Raw genomic sequence first — 20,838 nt, 5'->3', positions numbered from 1 at the left:
TAGGGATTGAGTAATATCTGTAAGAGCCCCAAATGAAAGGTTATATATAATAATAAACCCAAACTTGGCATCAGAGAGAATGTTAAACATATCCCAGTCACATAATAAGCATTCAATAAATATTTGTGAGATAAAAAGATGTAGATATCTGAGTTCCAGAACTTCCTAGATGAGTGACTTTGGGCTGGTCTCTAACTAAAGCTCTCTACTCCTCTGTTTCCTTAACATCTCATATACATGTGTATCTGGGGTATATTTACTAAATTGGAAAAACTATTATCTAGAAAATTCTCCAAATCTTATACTTTGACTTAAAAATTGACTATTTCATTTTGATAAATAGCATACTGACCTATACAATAGGTTTACCCGGGTAATGAGCAACCTAAGGTTTCATTCTCTGAATGTTCAGTTCAGCCCTTTAATAATAGAAACTGACCCAGAGATACAGTGACAAGAATTAGAATGAAGGGTGAAAAAACAGAAATGGCCATGTGTGGTTCAATAAGTAGATAATTTGTACATTACAAAGTGTCCTTTGACTATATTTCAAAATAACAAAATAGTATTTTCCTGGCTTAGTAAACAGTTAAATACGTCCCAGAAAGTCCTATTACAGGAGGCCTGTAAACATAAAAATAAGAGAACTAGCTGCTGTTTGCTGTAGAATGCTATGTATTAAAACATTTTAAATGTATTGTTTCTTATAAAAAATAAGATTAAGAACTACTTTTCTTAATCTTACAACTTTTCTTAATATATACTGAAATACCTAGTTCAGTATATATTTAATATAAGAAAAAGAAGGCATATTTCCTTAGTGTGGTGGGAAAAATAATAGGCTGAGAATAGAAAAATGTGTGGTACAGCCCACCTGTGCCTCACACTAACTATTTGTGGGCATGTCTTTAGACCTCAGAGTTTTCACATATAAAGGCAGCCCTCTGAGGCTGTCCCCAGTCCTGGCAACCTGGATTTTCACTATATAAAGCATATTGGCCCCTTTTATCTATGAAAACTCTTATCATAACCCACAACTCACTTCATCTTTCAAGCACAACTCAGTCTTTCTATCTTTTCTTGCCTGGCACTCCCCAGCCATACCATTGTCTCTGACTCTGACTGTGGCCACAATATAATTCTCTGAGATCAAATAGTCTTCTCAGTAAGAACTCTAGCACAGACAAATATAGCTATAGACATAAGTGTACAGATTGTACAAGGGAAGACTTATTCTTACAATTGTTGTGAGGATTAAATATGGTATACATGTGATAATGGCTGGTAGAGGGTCTGGCAATGGTGGGTGCCTAGCATTGGTTGGCTATTAAACAGAGTCATGCATTTATTGGAGCATCAGTAGAACCTAATACTGCCTCCCCACAGCCCATAAAATAGAAGTGCTAATTCTCATTTCCTATGATTCTCCTCCCATTTGTTTCACTGATGAGAACTTCCACTCTGCTCCCCACCCCACATCAAAGCCTACAACCAGTGCCGACTCAGGACCCTATTTCCTGGTCCACAGGTGAATATTGACCACTTCACGAAGGATATCACAATGAAGAACCTCGTGGAGCCTTCCCTGAGCAGCTTTGACATGGCCCAGAAAAGAATCCACGCTCTGATGGAAAAGGATTCGCTGCCTCGTTTTGTGCGCTCTGAGTTTTATCTGGAGTTGATCGAGTAGCAATTTAGTCGGGCTCTGGATATCATCCTGTGAGTTATGCCTCAGTAGCAACCCTGAATTTTCTTGTAAGCTACACATCTTTCCATAGCAGCTTTGCTCAAAGATACCAAATAGGGAAAATCTCATGAAGTGTTGCTTACTTTTTGGCCCACATTGTTTTGAATTTTTATCTATTGTCTGAATGCCTTCCTTTACCAGATTTTGCCCTCTTCTTAATTAAGCTCTACTCAGGTTGTTGTTGTCAGAGCCAGAAAAAATATCACAGAAAAGTCCTGACTAAAGAAATAAATAGAAGAGTGTGATGCCATTGAATATGGGTCAGTTGGATTTATGTACTGTATCTCCATCTAAATTGGTCTTTAAAAGAATATGGATGGGGGGGTGCAAGTGTAGTTTAGTGGTAGAATTCTTGCCTGCTGTGCAGGAGACCCAGGTTCGATTCCTGGCCCATGCACTTCCCAAACAAACAAAGAAGCCCAGAAAACAAACAAAAAATTCAACAAATGATGCTGCAATTACGGGATATTCACATGGAAAAAGAATGAAATGTGACTCCACCACACAGCATACAAAAAAAAAAAAAAGAGAATATGGATGTACAAAGACCAATTTCAAGGAAATTTAATTGAACTGGCTTGTCGTTTTAATCTGACCCTGGGGAGATCATCGTGCTAATTATTTATGAACTTATTTAGTAAAAGATGGCAAATTATTTTGAGATAGCCATTATTTGATTTTTAAAGCAAATGCATTATTTAAAATATTGACCTCCCCATTAGAACATCTTGTTAGCAGTACATTATAGACAGGAGATATAATGATTAATATGCTATGTTTATACAAAAAAAAAATCAATCTGAACCCAATCCATATTGATTCTTTCCTAACACCTTCCTCACTGACCTCCCCCCATAAAGTTGCCAAAATCTGTTTTAATCAATGATCTAAGATCAACAACGGCTTATTTTATACACGTAGCTATATTCCTAGGATCTATGCCTAAAATTCCAATTTTCAAAATATTTTAAATCCTTATAAGTATAAAATTCCAAAATTTATGCAAAATAAAACTGTTGCTATCCATTGCAGTATTCTCTCACCTCAATATCAAGAAGCTCATACACTAAAGTGAGAAAATAATGTCAAACCTTAACTGACTACTCATCCAGTGATGCTATCTATTTGTTTAGTAAAAGATTACTATCTTCAAAATGCCACATTATCTCTGGAAAATCAATTTTACTATGCATGGGGTCTCTCTATGTGAGGCAGGATTATAAAGTTTTCTGCATTTTACAAAACAGTGTGGTCCTTTAGCAACTCCAATTTTCCCTCACTATTTTGCTTTCTGCATTAGTGAATTATACTTACAGTCAAATGCACATTTATTCCCCTAATATGCCTTATACACAGCTAATTGATACAGCCATACTATTTTTTAGTAGGTTTAAACATTTTATTCTGTATTTCATTATTATGTTTTGCTTCTGTTTTTTTTTCTTCCTCCTTAGTAGATTTGATTAAGTAATGATTTGCGTGTTTAGTAACAAAGAGAATCAAACTCAGCCATGCATGGGGATAATCAAGATGAGGGTGCTGAGTTAATTTAAAAGAAAGAGGGTGTTTTTAAAAGGATTAATAAAATTCTGAAATGTTTAAGTAGAAGATTATATTGTTTAGTCTTGTATTTCCCTTGTTTGTTTTCCTCCATATACTCCTACTTTCACAGGTTTAGACCTCATTTATTCAGTCATTTCCTAAACATATTGAAAAGTAGCTAGCTATACTACTCTTTTCTTCAGATAAACATTTAAGGTATTTGCTGGGTTTTCCTTTCTTTTTATTTCAAAGGATAGTATACCTTACGTGAACACTTGCCATTCCATGTTCTGTAAATAGATTGGAATGACTGAATCTACTGCCAACAGTTGCTATTGGGAGGTGTGAATTCATTCATATTCATTAGTATTTCCCACTTCAAGAAAACCCTTCATCAAGCAGTAATAAGTTAGGCCAGATCAGCATTGTGAGTGTGAAAAAGTTCTCATCATATCTTTTGTGGAGGACTGACAAGCAACTCAGATAAAATGTTCCAGTGTGAGCATCCTGGCATCACCTCCCTCAGCATCTCTTTACACTGCCCTAAATCAGTAGAAAATCACCAACCCTTTACTTTCTAATGCAGTTAGAAATCTTAAGAACTCTGGAATCTAGATGAGTTATTTTTTCTTGGATGCCACAACATTTGCAAGTAAAGATCGAATTTAGTTAAATATTCAAATATTTTATTCACATTATTTAAAATATCCAGATATTTTAAATGTCCAGAGAAATAACTAATGTTTCAGATCTCGTCTATCTGGTTGTTGCAAGCACTCAAATGGACTGTACTCATGGGCACACACTGTGTAAGTGGGGAGAAGTGTCGGTGGAGGATGAGAAGAGCCATCACCTGTTCATAAGCTGAACTTGGGAGAAAGAGGGCAGGAAAAGGAACCAGGAGGGCAGTGCTATAAAGGCTACAAAAGGATGCTCTCCAGTCAAAAGACGTTAACTACATAAATGCACACATAGATCGGAAACTATTCGAGCATGACATAATGAAATCAAAAGAATGCAAACATTCCAGCTGAAAATGAGAACAAAATATAACTCTTAAAATTGCCCTAGAAAATGTCTTTGAAATCTTTTTTTTTTAACTTAAACGAAAAAAAAAATCCCTATTTTCTAGTAGTTTCCATGGTAATGCAATGAAAACACATTCTTTTAATTCTGGGAAATTAGAAAAACTGGGATGATATTTCCAGGAAATAAATGTGTATTGCCTGCTTATCACTGCCTCCTCCTTCTTCCTTTCCTCCCACTCTCTCTAGAGTGAATTGCCTGGGGGATGTGTGAGGCTTAATACAAGAGCCCTGGGGTGCTTGCATTTCCCCTAATTGTGTAAATGTAACTACAGTTGTCAGTGGGTTTGGGATGTATGGGAGGTGGTAGAACTAAATTATGGTCAATAGGAACAGAAGTAAAAGCTTCTCATTCTTGAGAGAAACCTAAGATTAGCCCAGGCAATGGCCCATAACCTAGGTTTTTCTGTCTGGGTTTGAAGGAGTTTGGGGTTGGAGTCAGACTAGATGTTAAACTGGACCAGAACCAAGAGACAGACTCTGGACCCTAGAATAAATTAAGAGTCTGTGTTCTATGTTTACTTGCTAAAACAATGCTTGCTCATGTGAGCAACTTCCCACTCTTCCCCTCTACACATGTACATTACACATTTTCTTTCTCCCCATCAGACTTCCGAAATGAAGAACTAATTAAGAGAATTTCAATCACATTACTTTTAAATGGAGTCAAACATATGAAAACACTTTGTGCCCCACCCTACCCCCTGTACTCTAATTCTCTATTGTATAAATTATGTTTTAAGTAAATTTAAATTTTTAGTACATAAAGAGAGGAACTTGGTGAAAGAAGTAGTTTTTATTGTTTTCCTCTACAAAGCCATGGATTTTGCTTGCTCGAGGTATCCTTGGAACACATTCCATTTTGATAAGAGGGTGTTATTATTGCCCATGAAGACTAATAGATTTTGGAAGTTTCACTAAAAACACAGCCATTAACAACTCAATTGAAAAACTAACACGTGTTACTTGCCAAGACTTGCAGAATTATCTATGCTCTCAAAAATTTGATAATATCAGAATCACCTAAAAGTAATTATATTTCAGGGAAGTGATTTTCACCCTGAAATCATAGCAGATAATTTTCCCTCGTTTCCTAGGAATTTTGTAGATTTGGGTGAGAATGGGGTCATAAGAAAAAAGGGGTGAGAGGAAGGAAGGGATTTGGTAAGGAAGTTCTCAAGACCTATGATTTTAATCCAGTGGCTAGGAAACATTTAAGAGTAGCTCAGCTTTACTGAAAATCAAACTGCTCTTTGTTGACATCTTCCTGATTTCCAGGAAGGCATTCTTGACTCACATGTTACTAGAAGAGAAACTGTACCTTAATGTCCTAAAAGGTCTCAATTAGAGAAAAGACAAATATGGATGATCTACTTTCTCAATTTGGCTTGCACATACCAGAAATCAGAGAGGGGGGAACTCAGTTTCCAACATCCAAAATCCAAACCCAGGAGCCAGAAAACTCTATATAGGTTTCGACATGGGTTCTTGGTGCATCTCAGTATATCCCGACTGAATTGTCATTAGACTGCTCTTCTTTTCCAGTCTTTCCATTCTATTAGATAAGTTTGCATTTAACAGTTGCTTTGAGCAAGGCTCTTTCGTTAAAGATTTAGCAACTGCTGCTGTGTTAACACATTTTTCACCCAAATAGGTCATAAGGCAGGGTAGAGGAAAAGATGCCCAAAGAGAGGCTATCCCTTTTCACTTTACTATCCTAGAACTGCAAAAGTCAACACTTCCACTTGAAGAGACATTCGTAGCTTGGAATGGAAACTCATAGCAGAATGTGACAAGCAAAAAAATCTTAGGAACATTATTCCTTATTTTGCTGTTCAATAATAACCTTAACCTATTTTTCTAGTAAAGAAACTACAAATTCACTTCTCAACATTCATGTTCAAGTTAATAAACCTTATGAGTTACTTGTTCTCTCACCAGAGATATTTGTCTTCTTCAGACCACCTCCATATCTCCCTTCCCCTTGTCTCCTAGAAAAAGGAAATATTTGAAATGGATGGAGCTAACCACAAATGTGACTAAAAATAGATTAAAAGCATTTAACTCCCTATATAGGAAAATACATAGGCTAAGGTTCCATGGGCATAGACAAAACAAAAGGAATATTGAGAAATTTGCCTTTGGAAGCAAATAATCTGGATACATTTTGCCAAATTTTTTTTCCTGTCATGTAGTATCAAGATTTGGGGGACCTGAATTGTTTTAAAATGCTACAACTCTTAACTCTTCTTCAGTCTATACAGCCTGGAGAATGGAGTAAAAATGGAAGGTTTGAAATGCATTTGTCAGCATTTACCCCATAAGGTTTTCATTCAAACAGAATTGTATCTTTTGATTGTGTATCAAATACTTTATGCGACTCATACTTCTTGATAAGTAAAGCACCAAATATGTACTTGTAACCACCATCACATATGTTATATTAAATAAATATCTATATAACAGCTTCATATGAGTCCTTCTTGAATCCTGAACATTTGAAACACTCTTCCTTAAAATAAGCTTGTTTCTTCACTATGCTTCTTATACCAAGTGAATCCTCAATTAATTAGAATTAATTAGAAGGATCCCTATTGTAATGAGAATTAATTATAATAAAGCCTGACATACAAAAATCAGAAAGGGAGACACAAAATGGCCCATTTTCATATACTCTGTTGACTACTTTCCCTTGGATTCAGGTGACAACAACTTAGTGACCCAGCTCTCATCTCTGTTATGAACTGAGATAAATATATCATTTTGAACCTGCAATGTTCTGTGACTAAGTCATTCCTTTTTGAATTCTGGGTGCCCATTTTTATGAACTTGGATTCACTGCCTGGCTTAGAACACCATTTTGTACAAGATAAGTCATTTCTTTCATCTGATTAGGTCTTTCTATTTGTTTGTTTGATGAACAACGAAATTCCAGAAATCTATTCATTTAATGAATATTTATTGAGAATCTACATGTGCCAGCTACTGAATTTATTGCCAATCTGAAGATGACACCAAGGATGAAAGCATTTATCCTACCCTATGCTTCATAACTGTGAATGAATTTAGGAGGTTTTGTTTTGTTTTCTCTTGCTCTTTGATGGATGTTTCTCAAGACTAAACTTAGACATGTACAGGATAATGGTGTCTTATGTGGCACCCCTGACTCTGTGCTGAGAAGCAGACTGAGCCCATATTACTCAGTTAAAATGTTGTAAACAGCAAGAAATTTTCCATTCAAAGCATAATTGTTAATGACTCAGGGAAATATTTTGTGGGCGTGGTCATGGTGGGAGGTGGTTGGGAGAAGAGGTCGAAACCTCCAAAGAGGTAACTATGGGCTTTTTATTTTAGAATAAATTTTTTTTTTAAATAATTATATCTAGAACACATGCACAGAAAGGAGCACAATGAATTTTCATAAAGTGAATACTCTTCTAACCATATAAAACAAACTGTAGAATTTTATGAGGGTGTAAGAATCTCTCCCACCCCACCTCACAAACTTTCCCTTATTCTGAAATAACACCAGCAATAACATTTTCCTGTTCTTAACTTTATGTAAATGAAGTAATTCAGAATATATTCTTGGATTCAAAGTAAAGTTTGTGAGATTTGTCTGTGTTGTTACATTTAGTATTCCATTGCATGAATATACCACAAAGCATTTACCCATTCTACTCTTGGTAAGCTTAGGCTTGCTCCAGTTTAGGGCTATTCTGGAGAATGCTGCTTTAAGGATGTCTTTTGGTGGACCCAGAACTCTGATTTTGGTCCTTCAAGCGCTGTGAGTTTACTGAAAACTCCATTTAGCTTCTCAGATTAATTCTAAGCAACTGCACAGCTTCTGGTCTCCGAGCTTTAGAACTGGCATATATCTAAAGGATAAAGCAACATCAGATGAAAGGTTCATGTCTTTGGGCTTCCCCTCTAATTGCAATCTTAGCCCATGTACCTCACCGCCCAGGGAGTTGTCCAATACTTTCAAATAGGTAAACAAATTTAGCCCGTATTTTCTATTTGTTCTTGCTGGATTGCTATGAAATAAGTGGTCCTCTGTAGGCTGTTGAAGGAGAGGCTTCATACATAGGGAGGTTAGATGGAGACCAAAATCTCAGGGCATAGGCTGGTGTTCTAGTTTGCTAGCTGCCGGAATGCAACACACCAGAGATGGATTGGCTTTTAATAAATGGGGATTTATTTTGTTGGTTCTTCAGAGGAAAGGCAGCTAACTTTCCACTGAGGTTCTTTCTTATGTGGAAGGCACAGGATGGTCTCTGCTGGTCTTCTCTCCAGGCCCCTGGGTTTCAACAACTTTCCCCGGGGTGATTTCTTTCTCCATCTCCAAGGGCCCGGGCTGAGCTGCAAGTGCTGAGATGAGGAATGCCAAGCTGCTAGGCTGTGCTACGTTGCGATCTCTCATTTAAGCACCAGCCAATTAAGTCAAACGTCACTCATTGCAGCAGACACGCCTCCTAGCCAACTGCAGATGTAATTGGCAACAGATGAGGTTCACGTACCGTTGGCTTATGTCCGCAGCAACAAGATTAGGTATGCTCACCTGGCCAAGTTGACAACTGAATATAACTAACACAGCTGGCTTAATTCCTTTTGGATGGTCAAGAAGCAGCCAGGCATCACTGGACAAATAGAAAAAGCAACTCAGATACTCCTCCTTCAGTGATGATGCTCAATCCAGAGAAGATGTGATAGTTGTTGGCTCCTGATTCTCCTTCTAGCCACATAGCTCCTTTCAGGACCATTCTCCCCAGTGTAGATCTCTACCAATCTCTTCCTTTAATCCAGTCCCTGTGTTCTCATCTTCATCTTTTTTGCCTTAGTTCAAAATACTTGTCTAGACAAGGGTGGCTGCAAGAGGATGAGTGAAAAATGGGTTCTTCCCCATCACATGTTCTTCAATTTTTTTTTACCATTTTACACTTGAAATTTAAAAGCCGACCATGTGACTTTGTTGTTCACTGATCCTCCTTCTCTAGGAAGCTTCCTAAATGTGTATGATCAAAGAGCAACAGCAAGTATGGGAGGGAAAGAGGAGACAGACCAGAAACTGTATCAACATATCCTATCACATTTTTAATTTTAAAAAAATTCATACTATGTGATAAAAATCTATTTGAAGACTATATTTTGGCAACTCCTAAATTCATCTTAAAATCTAGTGAAGTTTGAAAGCCTTTAATAAATTTTGCATAAAATTCATCACTAGAGAATTCTCCTAACACTTTCTTACTTGAGAGTGAAATCTGACAAATGGTTTGAGCCCAGTTTTTGAAAATAAGCACTATGAAGGTACATGTCTAAGTCTGAAATAAGCTTTCATGGGCACTTGCTTTTTTCTTTCTTCCCCAAATAAACCCTATAAAGAATTGATTTGCATGTAACATTTATCTCTTAAAGAAGTTTATTAAAGCTGATATTTTCAGGACTTACTTGCAAATAAATTTAAATGTAAATACTAATGCATTCTTTCTATGTCACTGTGCCAGTTTGAATCTGTTGTGCACCCTAGAAAAGTCATGTCCTTTATCCTCATTCAATATTGCTCATTAAATAATCAACAATATTTGATTATCCATGGAGATGTGTCTCTACCCATTCAAGGTGGGGTTTGCTTATTGGAGCCTATTAAAAGGGAACCATTTTGGAAAAAGTTCCAGAGCCCACGTAGCCAGAGCCCTTTGGAGTTGAAGGTGGAAAATGCCCCCAGGGGAGCTTCATGAACCAAGAATCCTGGAGAGGAAGCTAGCAGATGTTGCCATGTTGTCATGTGCCTTTCCAGTTGAGAGAGAAACCCTGAACGCCATCGGCCTTCTTGGACCAAGGTATCTTTCCCTGGTTGCTTTAGATTGAACATCTCTATAGCTTCGTTTAATTGGGACATTTTCATAGCCTTGGAACATATAAACTTGCAACTCAATAAATTCCTCTTTTAAAAAGCCATTCCATTTCTCATATATCATATTCCAGCAGCTGGCAGACTAGAACAGTCACTAGTCCCACATAGGTAAGTGGTGATGCTATCAATTCCTCACAATTAGAAGGGCAGCCTGATTAAAAACAGGAACCAAAATTAACCAGTCCATCAATGATTTTTCCTAACATTTTCTAACATTAAGAAAAATCTGTGTACTTGTTTCAGCTTCTGGGGAAGTTGTGAGGATGTCCTCCTGTCCTGGGCAGAGAATTGGTTCATAAGAACTGATACAGTTCTTTCCCCTGTGGTTCCCAGCTATTTTTCCCTTTTTAGTGATAATTCAGATTTTTGAAATGTGCTTATTGTAAAACATACGTACAAGAGAAAATTAGTTCTACTAATGAGCTTAATAAATGATAAGGTCAGGAAGAAATGATGTCCATATTACTAATTCTAATAATGGTTAACATTTATTATTTACTTTATATATGAAACATGGTTTAAGGATTTCTCCTCATTATTTCATTTAACTATTTCCACTGCGGGTGTAAGGGTCATTCAGTGGTAGAATTCTCCTCTGCCGTGAGGGACACCTGAGTTTGATTTCCGACCCATGACCTTCCCAAACAAACAAAGAAATCAACAAGAACAAACAAATAAATAAAAAATTCAACAAATGGTGCTGCAATAACAGGATACTCACATAGAAAAACAACAAAATGTGACCCTGCCATACAGCATACAAAAAAAAAAAAAGTAATTATCTCCACAATCTAATTTGGTCAATAATATTTTTAGTTTCATCCGAATCTAAGCAGAAACTGAGACTCAGATAAATTAAGGATGCGCTAAGAAAATCACTTCTCTGAGCTTCAGTTCCCACATCTGTGTATAATATGTATGACACAGGGAAGGATGTAGCAGAACCCAGATGATCTCTTTTCTGAAAATGCTTCTTGGTAGAAATTCATGAAAATTCATTCACGATAGTTAAAAAAAAGGAGAGAGTAGGTGGTAAGTGAAATGTTACAGGGGTATTGTATGTACATGGAACATAGTTAGATCTCATGGGAACCAGAAATGAGAGCCTTCAGAGACCAAGACAGACCATCTCTTCAACCTCTTTATCTCCATCTCTCTGTCACTTTCTCTTTCTTCACATGTATTTCCATCATTGTTTTTTTTCTTCTTTCTACCTACAAGATCTTCCCTTACCCATAGAAGTGACTTTCTTATGGTTACTCTGTGATGCTGTGACAAAGCTAAATTTAGAGCTCATAGCATATGTCTCTCAGATATCTCTCCGGTTCACTAGGACCAAAGGTACCACATGTAATCCTTCAAAACATTAGGGTTATTTGCTCTAATTTGAGCAAAACAAGCTAAATGAGCCACTGCTGAGGTAGGAACTGGTTCTACCATCTGTCAAAGTCATGTAAGCCAAGCTCTCCAAACTATAACATCTCCAAAGCACAATATTGCTAATTTTGCATTTTCTAAAGCAGCGGTGTCTTGGAAAGTATTTTGCCCACAAATCACTTTCCAAATACCTTAACTTTTCAGATGGTTTCCCAAAGCCTCCAGTGCATGCTGCATTTGAGTTAGACTCATCTCACAAATTCCTGATCCACTCTCTCCCTGTATTAGTCAGGGTTCTCCAGAGAAATAGGAAGAATAGGATATGAGATATATTATAGTAATTGGCTAACATGACTTTAGAGATTGGCAAGTCCTAATTCCATAGGGCAGGCTGCAAGTTGGAAAATTCAATGATGGTGGCATTGAACTTCCCAAGAGAAGCTGGCTGACTGAAGTACAGATAGAAATTCTTCCTTTTGACTGCTGAACTCCTTAGTTTCTTGCTTTAAATTCTCCAACTGACTGGATGAGGAGACTTCTCTCATTGCTGAAAACACTCTCCTTTGTTCATTGTAGATGTAATCAGTTGTACATGCAATCAACTGACTAATGATGTAAATCTGTCTATGAAAGAGCTCTAATCAGGCCAGTGCTTGCTTGAACAAATAACTGGTCACCATAACCTAGTCAAATTGACACATGAAACTATCACATTTCCTTTTTCACTTTTCAGTCAAATAAGACACTCAATGTTTTAACTTCTTAAAATAATAAAATATGTGAATGGATATTCCATTAAGAAGCAAAGCTTATGAGACTGTCTTTGTTCAATCTTTGGCCACCAGACCTCATGAACAAGTCGTCAGGTCTCTCTGTTAATGAGATCACATTTTCCAAATCACTACCACCATAGAAAAATGTAATATTTGAGGCAGGCAGGTGGGGGTGGATTGCCTCCAGGCAACTTCAGAAGTCCTAATTATGTCTTGAAGAAGTGGTACCTTGTGTCTGTTGCTGGAAGGAACTAACTATGACATGTGAAAAATAGACGTCTGCCCTAGCCTGTACTGCTAAATGCTTAAAGCTTTTTGCTTCTAAGCAGAATTCTTGAAAAACATCAAAATGACACTAATGAGGAATTAGAACCCAGGAACCTTAATGAATAAGGATGGAGATATGTGCTACCCTTATTTTTTTAACTGAAGATTTATTTTGACTGCTTTTTAATTTAGCAACCTAAGTTGCAACCTCTATACCAATTTGAATTTCTTTAATAATCCAGATTCAGAAAATGTCACAGTTGGACATTGCAGATGTTCTCTTGTGCCCAGGATCAAAGTCCTGCCCCCCTTCTGCAAAGATTCTCTCCAGCTGAAGAGCCAGCAGCTGAAATGAGTGATATGGGAGAGAACAAAACCTATGAAGCCATAGGAGCAAAAGAGGCACCTGCCTGGGCATCCACATCCACTGAATTATTCCAGGTGCTCAGTCAAGTAACCATTGTTGCACACAAAAAACACGCCACCATTCTAAGAGATTTTTTGGCTCATTTCTCATTATAAAGATGAGGACATGTAGGCCTATAAAGGTAAAATGATTTCTACAAAGTTACACATCTGGATAATGGCATAATTCTTATGGATGATCTGATTTCCAGTCTGGGAGCTTTTTCTTTAAAACAAAGTTCAGGCTAGATTACATTTGATACCTATAATTCTATAATAATTAATGTTGTTAAAGTTGGTATCAACTGGAAGATACTAGGGAAACAAAATTAATATCCTCTCAAATAATAAAGAATAGATTATGTTCAATAGCATCTTAGTGTTGATCATGTTATTGTGAGTGGCAGTGGCATATCATAAGTGAGGTGGCAATTTCCTGGCTCCTTTTCTTCTGTGACTTAGTAGGCTTGGCTCAGAAAAACCCTGTTTCTCAAATGCTACCCCTATAATAATTTCTACAATGAGTTATCTTTGCAGGCCAGCACACTACCCCTTAAAAGTAAGATATACTGCTAGAAAATTATCTGTCATTCATCTTTTGATGTGAATAATTTCAATAGGATAGTACAGATTACTTAATTCTTAAATCCTTTCTGAAGATAGCTAGAGGAAACAAATATTTCAATTGAGGGATAATATCTGCCAACTGTAATCTAATTTTTTTGAAAACCAGTAATCGATCATGCTTTACATGACACTGTCCTTGATGACACCAGGTAATCAATAAAGATTTACACCCAGAATAATCTTTAATCCTACATATTATTCTCATCCCAAATTTCCCAACTACCAATTACAAACTACCATTTGCAATTTATTCCATTTTGTTAAGCATTGCCCAACACTTAAGAGCTCTCCCTTAAATACAAATTCTTCTAAAAGGAGTAACACATTAAATCTTTAACAGATTTAGGTGATGAGGGAGGAAATAGCTTAAAGCATTTTTTTTTTAATTTTAAAAGGTTGTTTTCTCACCCTCTGAAATTTTTCTTGCCATTACTCTAGAGAATAGCATCCTGAATCTTCAGAGTGATACATCGTTTCATGTCTTTAGATTTCTCGAAATCAGACCTTGAGCTAGGTGTCGGCAACTTCTTGAAGAGCTCCACCTGTACTGTTCTCTCACTCTAGGCCTCACACAGGGGAGTTCCTTTTTCTGTCTTCCCTCTATTTCACCTAACACCCAGAAATCTTCAAGAATTAGTGCACAGATATCATCTTTTCCTGAGAAACTTCTACACAGTCATCAGTCTTGACCTAAGCAAAATAGGTGAGGTTCCTCTACTTCTGTGCTTCCACTAAAATGTGTCAATGACAATTGGGTAGGATAATTGTATGGAACAATTAGGGCTTCTCTTCTTTGAAGGGCATTAGAAAAGTAAAGGTCTGGTATTTTAACGTTTAAAATATAGACATGAAAAAATATATAAATAGACAGGAAAACCCGGATAACAATCTCTTCTCAATTTCCATGGCATTTAGCTATGCTCTCAGGAAGCAATATCCCTCTGTCATCCCACCGCTCTTGCAATCCCACATGAAATGGGGAGCCCTCCAGGCATTTGGCCTCCTACTGCTGTGTGTTGAATTTCCTTGGCTCTGCAGCTTTGTTCCTGTTCTGAATAAGTAGGTCAGCCATTTATTAGGTTCTTCACCGCTGTACAACTCCAGAAAATTTGAGAATCTTTAAAAAAAATTGAAGTATTTATTAATGAATTTTTGTGGTAGGTAGATAGTGCATCTGTAGCTTTTCATTCTAATACTATTTTTGTTTCAATTTAGGGAATGGATAGGAATAGGGTTTTGAAGCTGCACTTTATTTTTCTAAAAAGGTTTAAAGGCTTTGGGTGATTGCATCTCTCTCATTTTGATAAACCTTCACAACCCAGTCCTTCTGGAATTGCTAAGAATAGGCATATGAATAAAAAAGCATATATTTTTAGTTATTTAAGGGGAATAGACTCTTATTATTCAGCAGACTGTAAAGTATCCTCACCATGAGCATAAAGGCAATTGAGATCAGATAAAGGCATTTATTCAGATCTTAACTCCTCAAGAGCGGCAATAAACTTTCAAGAGATCTCCAGTATACAGATGGTGTATTTTGGTAAAAGCTAAATTAATGACTCCTTAAACAGTAAGTGCAGACTTCAGAAATCTGGTACATAGATAAAATTAGACCTTAGGGCTAGGAGAATGGCTTTTTTTTTTTCAACAGCATTTTCCTCCAGTTGGCTCAGTATTATGTGGTTTAAAGTTAAAAAATTTGAATTCTAGGTCAGATTCTTTCTCTGTTTGATCTTGGGCAGTGTAAGTAAACACCTGAAACTCTTTTTGCTCATCTGCAAAAATGGGACCCCCTGAAGTTCCTAAAACCAAGATTAGTGATGAGGAGTATGTGAAATAATATATATGAAAAGGTTTTACGAACTGTAAAGTATGGCTGTCTCAATGCCTCATCTAGTTCAGTGTGCTTCCTGTTATATCTTGCTGAAGATATAACTTACCCTCTCCACTCATGAAGGCATGAGTGGAGAGGGTAAGTACTTCCTTAGCAATCACTAGGAAAGAGAGAAATATGTCCATGTTGCTACCTTACTACCCCTACTCCAAGCCGTTCCCTAACTGTTATTCCTGAAAGCAACAGGCTCGCTAACTGATGTGCACTCACTGAAATCAATATGGTGACACTGGTGTTTCAGAGAGGGAAAGAACTTTATTTCATGGCTGCCAAGAAAAGAGACAGGAGTAAGAAAAATATCAAAGCTGTCTCCCCAAGTCTAAAGAGTTTAGGATTTTTATGGACTCAAGCAAGGGTAGATAGAGTTGTTACCATCACAATAACAAATAAGTAAGCTACAGTAGCCATCACAATAACAAGTATAAACTATAGTATCATGTAAAGCAGTGAAACTAAGCTAAAATAACCCTTAATTTCATTAAACACCAACTTAATATTTATCATCATCATAGCGATCCAATAGATAAAATGCTAGCTTATTTTTATTTTACCAGTTTCTATATAAACCTAGGGAAAAAATATACAAGTAGAATAAAATTGTATTCTTGTGTTGCAGTTAACATTGATACTTCAGAGGACATAGAGATTTTTACCGGATGATTTCCAAAAACTATTGCTTTCCAATGTCTGGGTTATTTGCCCACATATATATTCTGTGGAGTACCCTGACTCAAAAATACACCCACCCCACATCCAATTCTGCTCTTATCAGCCACAGGCCAGAACCTAAGGGCCCCTGTTTCCCAGCTATGGTGTTATGAGGAATCCATATATTTTCTGAGCACAAGCAAGTATTTGTCTATGCTAGTAGCAAAAAAAAAATAAATAAAAGGTCATGGAGATTTTCCAAGATGTTTGCCATTTCAAATATCCTGTTCTATTATTCTTTAAGTATACTTGTTAGACTATGCGCTCTGTTAGGTTTATAAAATATGTTTACTCTGGCTAAGTATAACTCAGCCCAGACAGACAGACCAGGTTTATATAACCCTAGTGATGTTAATAAATCAGCAGCTGTAGAAACATACATTCCTAAACTTCAAAAGACAAACAGCAACAAGTTTTTACATTTTGAGGGCTCACTGGAACAAATCACATAATGCCCGAAAAATTTTCTCTTAGAAAATGGCAACATAAACACGAAGATCCTGATCTGAGCCTTATGGATATAATTGCTTGTGAAACCTTTGCCAACACTTTCAGCAAAATCATTGGCTCTCAGCTTCTCCGCCTGTGCATACCTCCTTCTGAACTCAGTAACAGCATGCATTAGTGTTGTTCAATATACACTCACTGAGTCCTAACTATGTGCCAGGTCCTATGCCAGCTATGAAAAAAGATGTAAATAAAATCCAGCCACTGCTTTTCAAGAGCCTGGGATCTAGTTGGGGAGATACATGCATACGCATGGACACACACAAAAAGTTCCAAAAGAAGGGGGCATTCTAGAGCTTGTGGATGTGGAATCTTAGAGGAGGGAGCCCCCAGCTCTGTGTGGGTACAACACAGTGGGTGAATTTGATCATATGCCACACCATACTGTCACTATTCTTTACCTCCTACCTGACTAAGTTATTCAAACAGGTACTGCACTGCAGACAGCCGCACTTATTCTCCTCATTCCCAGCGTTATGCCTTCTTCTAACCTGCATGAACTTTCGCCACCGTCATTCATCTGAGTCAATTTTTTAAAAATTCACCTGAACATCACTATTAATGTAGGTATTCTGATGAGTAGAGTTGGCTCTTCTTCCTCGGTGACTTCTTTCTAAAATAATAATATGTTAATAATGTTAATAATAAAAATATTTATTTCTATTATGTGCTTGGCATCTTACTAAGCATTGGTATGTCCATTATCACAATAACTCCAGGAAATAAATATGAGGTAATTGTTACCATTTCTATTTTCAAATGGTAAAACAGGCTTAATAACTTGTGAAAGGCTGCAGTGTTTCTTATACTAACATGGACTATGAACTCCATTTCCTATTTATTCTTACAATTCAAGAAAATGAGTCAGGACCATGCCTGTGAAAAACTATGGGCTTAAAAGGTATTTGTGAAATGAAGGAAAGAATGAAGAGCACTTGATCCTCAGAGTAACCCTGTGAGTTAAAAAAGGAATATAAAATTATCTTTTTTTACAATTGAGGAAACAAGTTCAGAGATTAAATAATCTTCCCAAGACCTACATGTCATGATCCCTGGTTCAAAACTTTTATTCTACCGTGACTGTCTTCCATCTAAATAGTAGCTTCTTAAATGCCATTTCATTATCCTTTCACGTGTTCAGATATAGTGTAGAGTTGTGCTTAGTCATGTCAATGCTAATATTCAAGCTGAGTTCCAGGATTTCATTATTTGTGATCTCTTACCCCAGAACATTGAAATTTATACTCGATGATCACAGATATTCAATGATCACACACTGCTTTCAATTCTGTGCTATAAAGAAATAGCTCTGGCTGTAAACGATTTCCCTAATACAGGCCAACTGGCATCTGATCAAAACACCTAATCAAAAGTTCATTGGGGTTTTTCAGTTCTTGACACTAGGTCATCACTACAGGAAAGTTTAGAAATATTTTTTTACCACTTCTTTTTATGGACTTCAAAAAGGTACTAATTAGCACCTTGCTATAAACAGACAAAAGGTGCAAGGATTTAAAATGTCATTGTTTACTAATTTTATTTGAAAAATTTCCCTAAGTCGTATTTACTTTTCAAAGCAATTTCATTTGACAAGTCAAATTCTCATAAAATTTTTTTCTAAAGAACTAAAATATTCCTATTTTTTCTTGAATAAATTGTATTGGTCATTCCTTTAAATCAGGCCCCTTCATTTGGTAGCTTTTGTTATTTTAATTTTTTATTTTTAAATTTTAATGAGATAGGACATGTGGTGGTAGAATCTAGAGATATGATTTGTTGTTGTTGTTAGGAATTAAACTTGGATATAAAGTAGGGGGGAGCAAGGGCAGGCTGGAACCCACCAATATGAGCTGAAGGCTACAAGGCTTCATTCTTCTAAATTGACGTTGCGTGTCCTGCAGAAGCTGGAGCCCTTCGTCACAGAGCTGGTATGAGTATACCAGACACATGAACTTAGAGAGAAGCTGAAAGAGGATTGCCTGATGCCAATTAAGGTAGCGGAAAAACAACCATGTGTGTGAGCTAAAATGGCTTTTGCTTCACTTCCATCCTTCAAATCTTGGCCAAGGAAAGCTTTTATTATGATCTAAACAAACCAAAAACATACAGGGAAGGAAGTTCTGGGAAGTGGAGTTCTCTCTGGACAAGATGATACGTTACAGAGATAGTGCAGTTCTTTCCTTGTCAACTTCGCGCTTCAACTTGGAGATGAAGTATATGCCTTCAATAACAACCAGTCATTTCTGCCTAAAAAGATACTATTACCCTATATAGAATAAAAAACATACTACCTTTTCTCCAGAAGAGGATATAAAATCCTTTTTCGTCTTCACTCTTCTCTTAGCTCATTTGCATATTTCAGTTCATATCTTGCATTTTGTAATACTGAGATCCACACTAACTATGGCTAGCACATCTTATGTTAGATGATAAGAGGAGAGAGAGGGGAAGTAAAACAAAATATGCGGTTAATACATATATACACACGTCAAAATAAGGAAGAAATATAACCATTATAGACCTCATTTTTGCAGTAAGTCACATGGTTATTATTGGTATTTATAACGACCTCCATTCTCTATCCATTCTATTTTCCCTTCATCCTCAGCAAACACTCCAGCCGGCTGTGGTTTTGTGCTTAGTGAGATCATCCAATCCTTCATTCCTGAAATTCTGGGCCACCAGCAGCCTCCCTGAATAGGGTTGTTGTAATTTTCCATTCACTTTAGTCACAGAAAATGCGAATACCAAGATGGACCCCTAAAACTCTCCTGCATTCCAGGAATACTCCTTTACATACCTCATTGCTTAGCAACAACCCAATTTTCCCTTGATGGTCAGTATCGATAGCCCAAATGAGTACAACAACCTCCTTCTTTACTTGTTTATTTGTTGGGAAGGGGAACTCAGTATAGCCATGTAGCAGACCCAACCCCCAGTTAAATGAGATCATTGTCATGTCCTCTGGTGAAAGAATTTCTCCCATTAGAATTACGACCTTCATACCAACAGAGTATGAAGTTGCATGCACATGAAGTAATTTTTTTTAATAGATGACTAAGAATAATGAGAGGTGCTATGCCTATTTCTACTTCTTGATTCCCAGACTATGAATCTTAGCTATGGAAGATATACCACCATATACTGGACACTGATTTGAGTATATATTGCAAATGGGACAACAGTTCCCAACCCTATGAGTTATGGTTTATTGATACTTCTGTCTTCTGCAGGCCATTCCACCAAGGCCACTCTATCAAGCCAGGTGTATCAGGGTGGTGGGGAACATGGTAAGGCAAGTGAATTACAACAATATGGGTCCATTGTTGTGAAGTGAGTTTCTTTGTTAGATGTAATGCTGCATAAAATACCATGTTGGCTATTCTTTAAATCTATGGATAAGTCATTCTTTAAATCTACAGATAATGGTTTTGTCAGAAGCATTGCATGTAAGAAAGGGAATCCTAATCAAGAGTGTCTATTCCAGTAAGAAAAAATCACTGCCCATACCATGGTGGAGCAGCTCAATGTAATTACCCTGTCACCAGTTAACTGGTTTATTTCCATAAGGAATGTTGCCATATTGGGGCCCAGTATTGATCTCAACTATAGGTATATTGGGCACTGAGTAGCAATCTTAGCCAGGTCAGTCTTCAGGAGTGGAAGTCTGTGCTGCTGAGACCATGGATAAGTTCCATCTTTGCCAACAGGGCCACTTTGTTCACAAACTTAATGATCAATAATATGAGTGGCTACAGAAAGGCTGATTGATGTTTACAGAAAAGGTCATCCTAAACGCCTAATTTTTAAGTTAATCTTCTGCTGAGATCACCCATTGGTGAACATTCACACAAGGGCCAAATATCATCACAATCAGTGTCATTTGAAGCGATCTATTAAAATATCTCTTCCTCAGACCTCCTTGTGAACCCATTTTCCAATTTTGTGATTTACAACCCTGTAACTATTCTGTCAAACCATTACCATGA

At 36.9% G+C, this 20,838-nt stretch overlaps 1 protein-coding gene, 1 long non-coding RNA gene and 1 other non-coding gene across 3 annotated transcripts in view; all 3 read left to right on the top strand.

The window, feature by feature from the left end:
- Window positions 1–6,842, top strand: part of RGS5 (regulator of G protein signaling 5) — a 58,920-nt gene extending 52,078 nt beyond the window's left edge. The window contains exon 5 of the mRNA XM_077156756.1: window positions 1,529–6,842. Coding sequence (XP_077012871.1) covers window positions 1,529–1,690 — 162 coding nt within the window. The 3' untranslated portion in view covers window positions 1,691–6,842. The remainder of the gene's footprint in view (window positions 1–1,528) is intronic.
- The window catches only part of LOC143678814 (uncharacterized), a 461,187-nt gene that overhangs the window by 369,381 nt on the left and 70,968 nt on the right, over window positions 1–20,838 (top strand). The window lies entirely within an intron of this gene.
- Window positions 2,074–2,144, top strand: TRNAS-GCU (transfer RNA serine (anticodon GCU)). Its single transcript has one exon. It is a non-coding gene; the product is annotated as a tRNA-Ser (tRNA).

The sequence above is a fragment of the Tamandua tetradactyla genome, chromosome 4 (assembly GCF_023851605.1).
Source record: "Tamandua tetradactyla isolate mTamTet1 chromosome 4, mTamTet1.pri, whole genome shotgun sequence".
Taxonomy (NCBI): Eukaryota; Metazoa; Chordata; class Mammalia; order Pilosa; family Myrmecophagidae; genus Tamandua; species Tamandua tetradactyla.
This window is presented reverse-complemented; position numbering and strand designations above follow the sequence as displayed.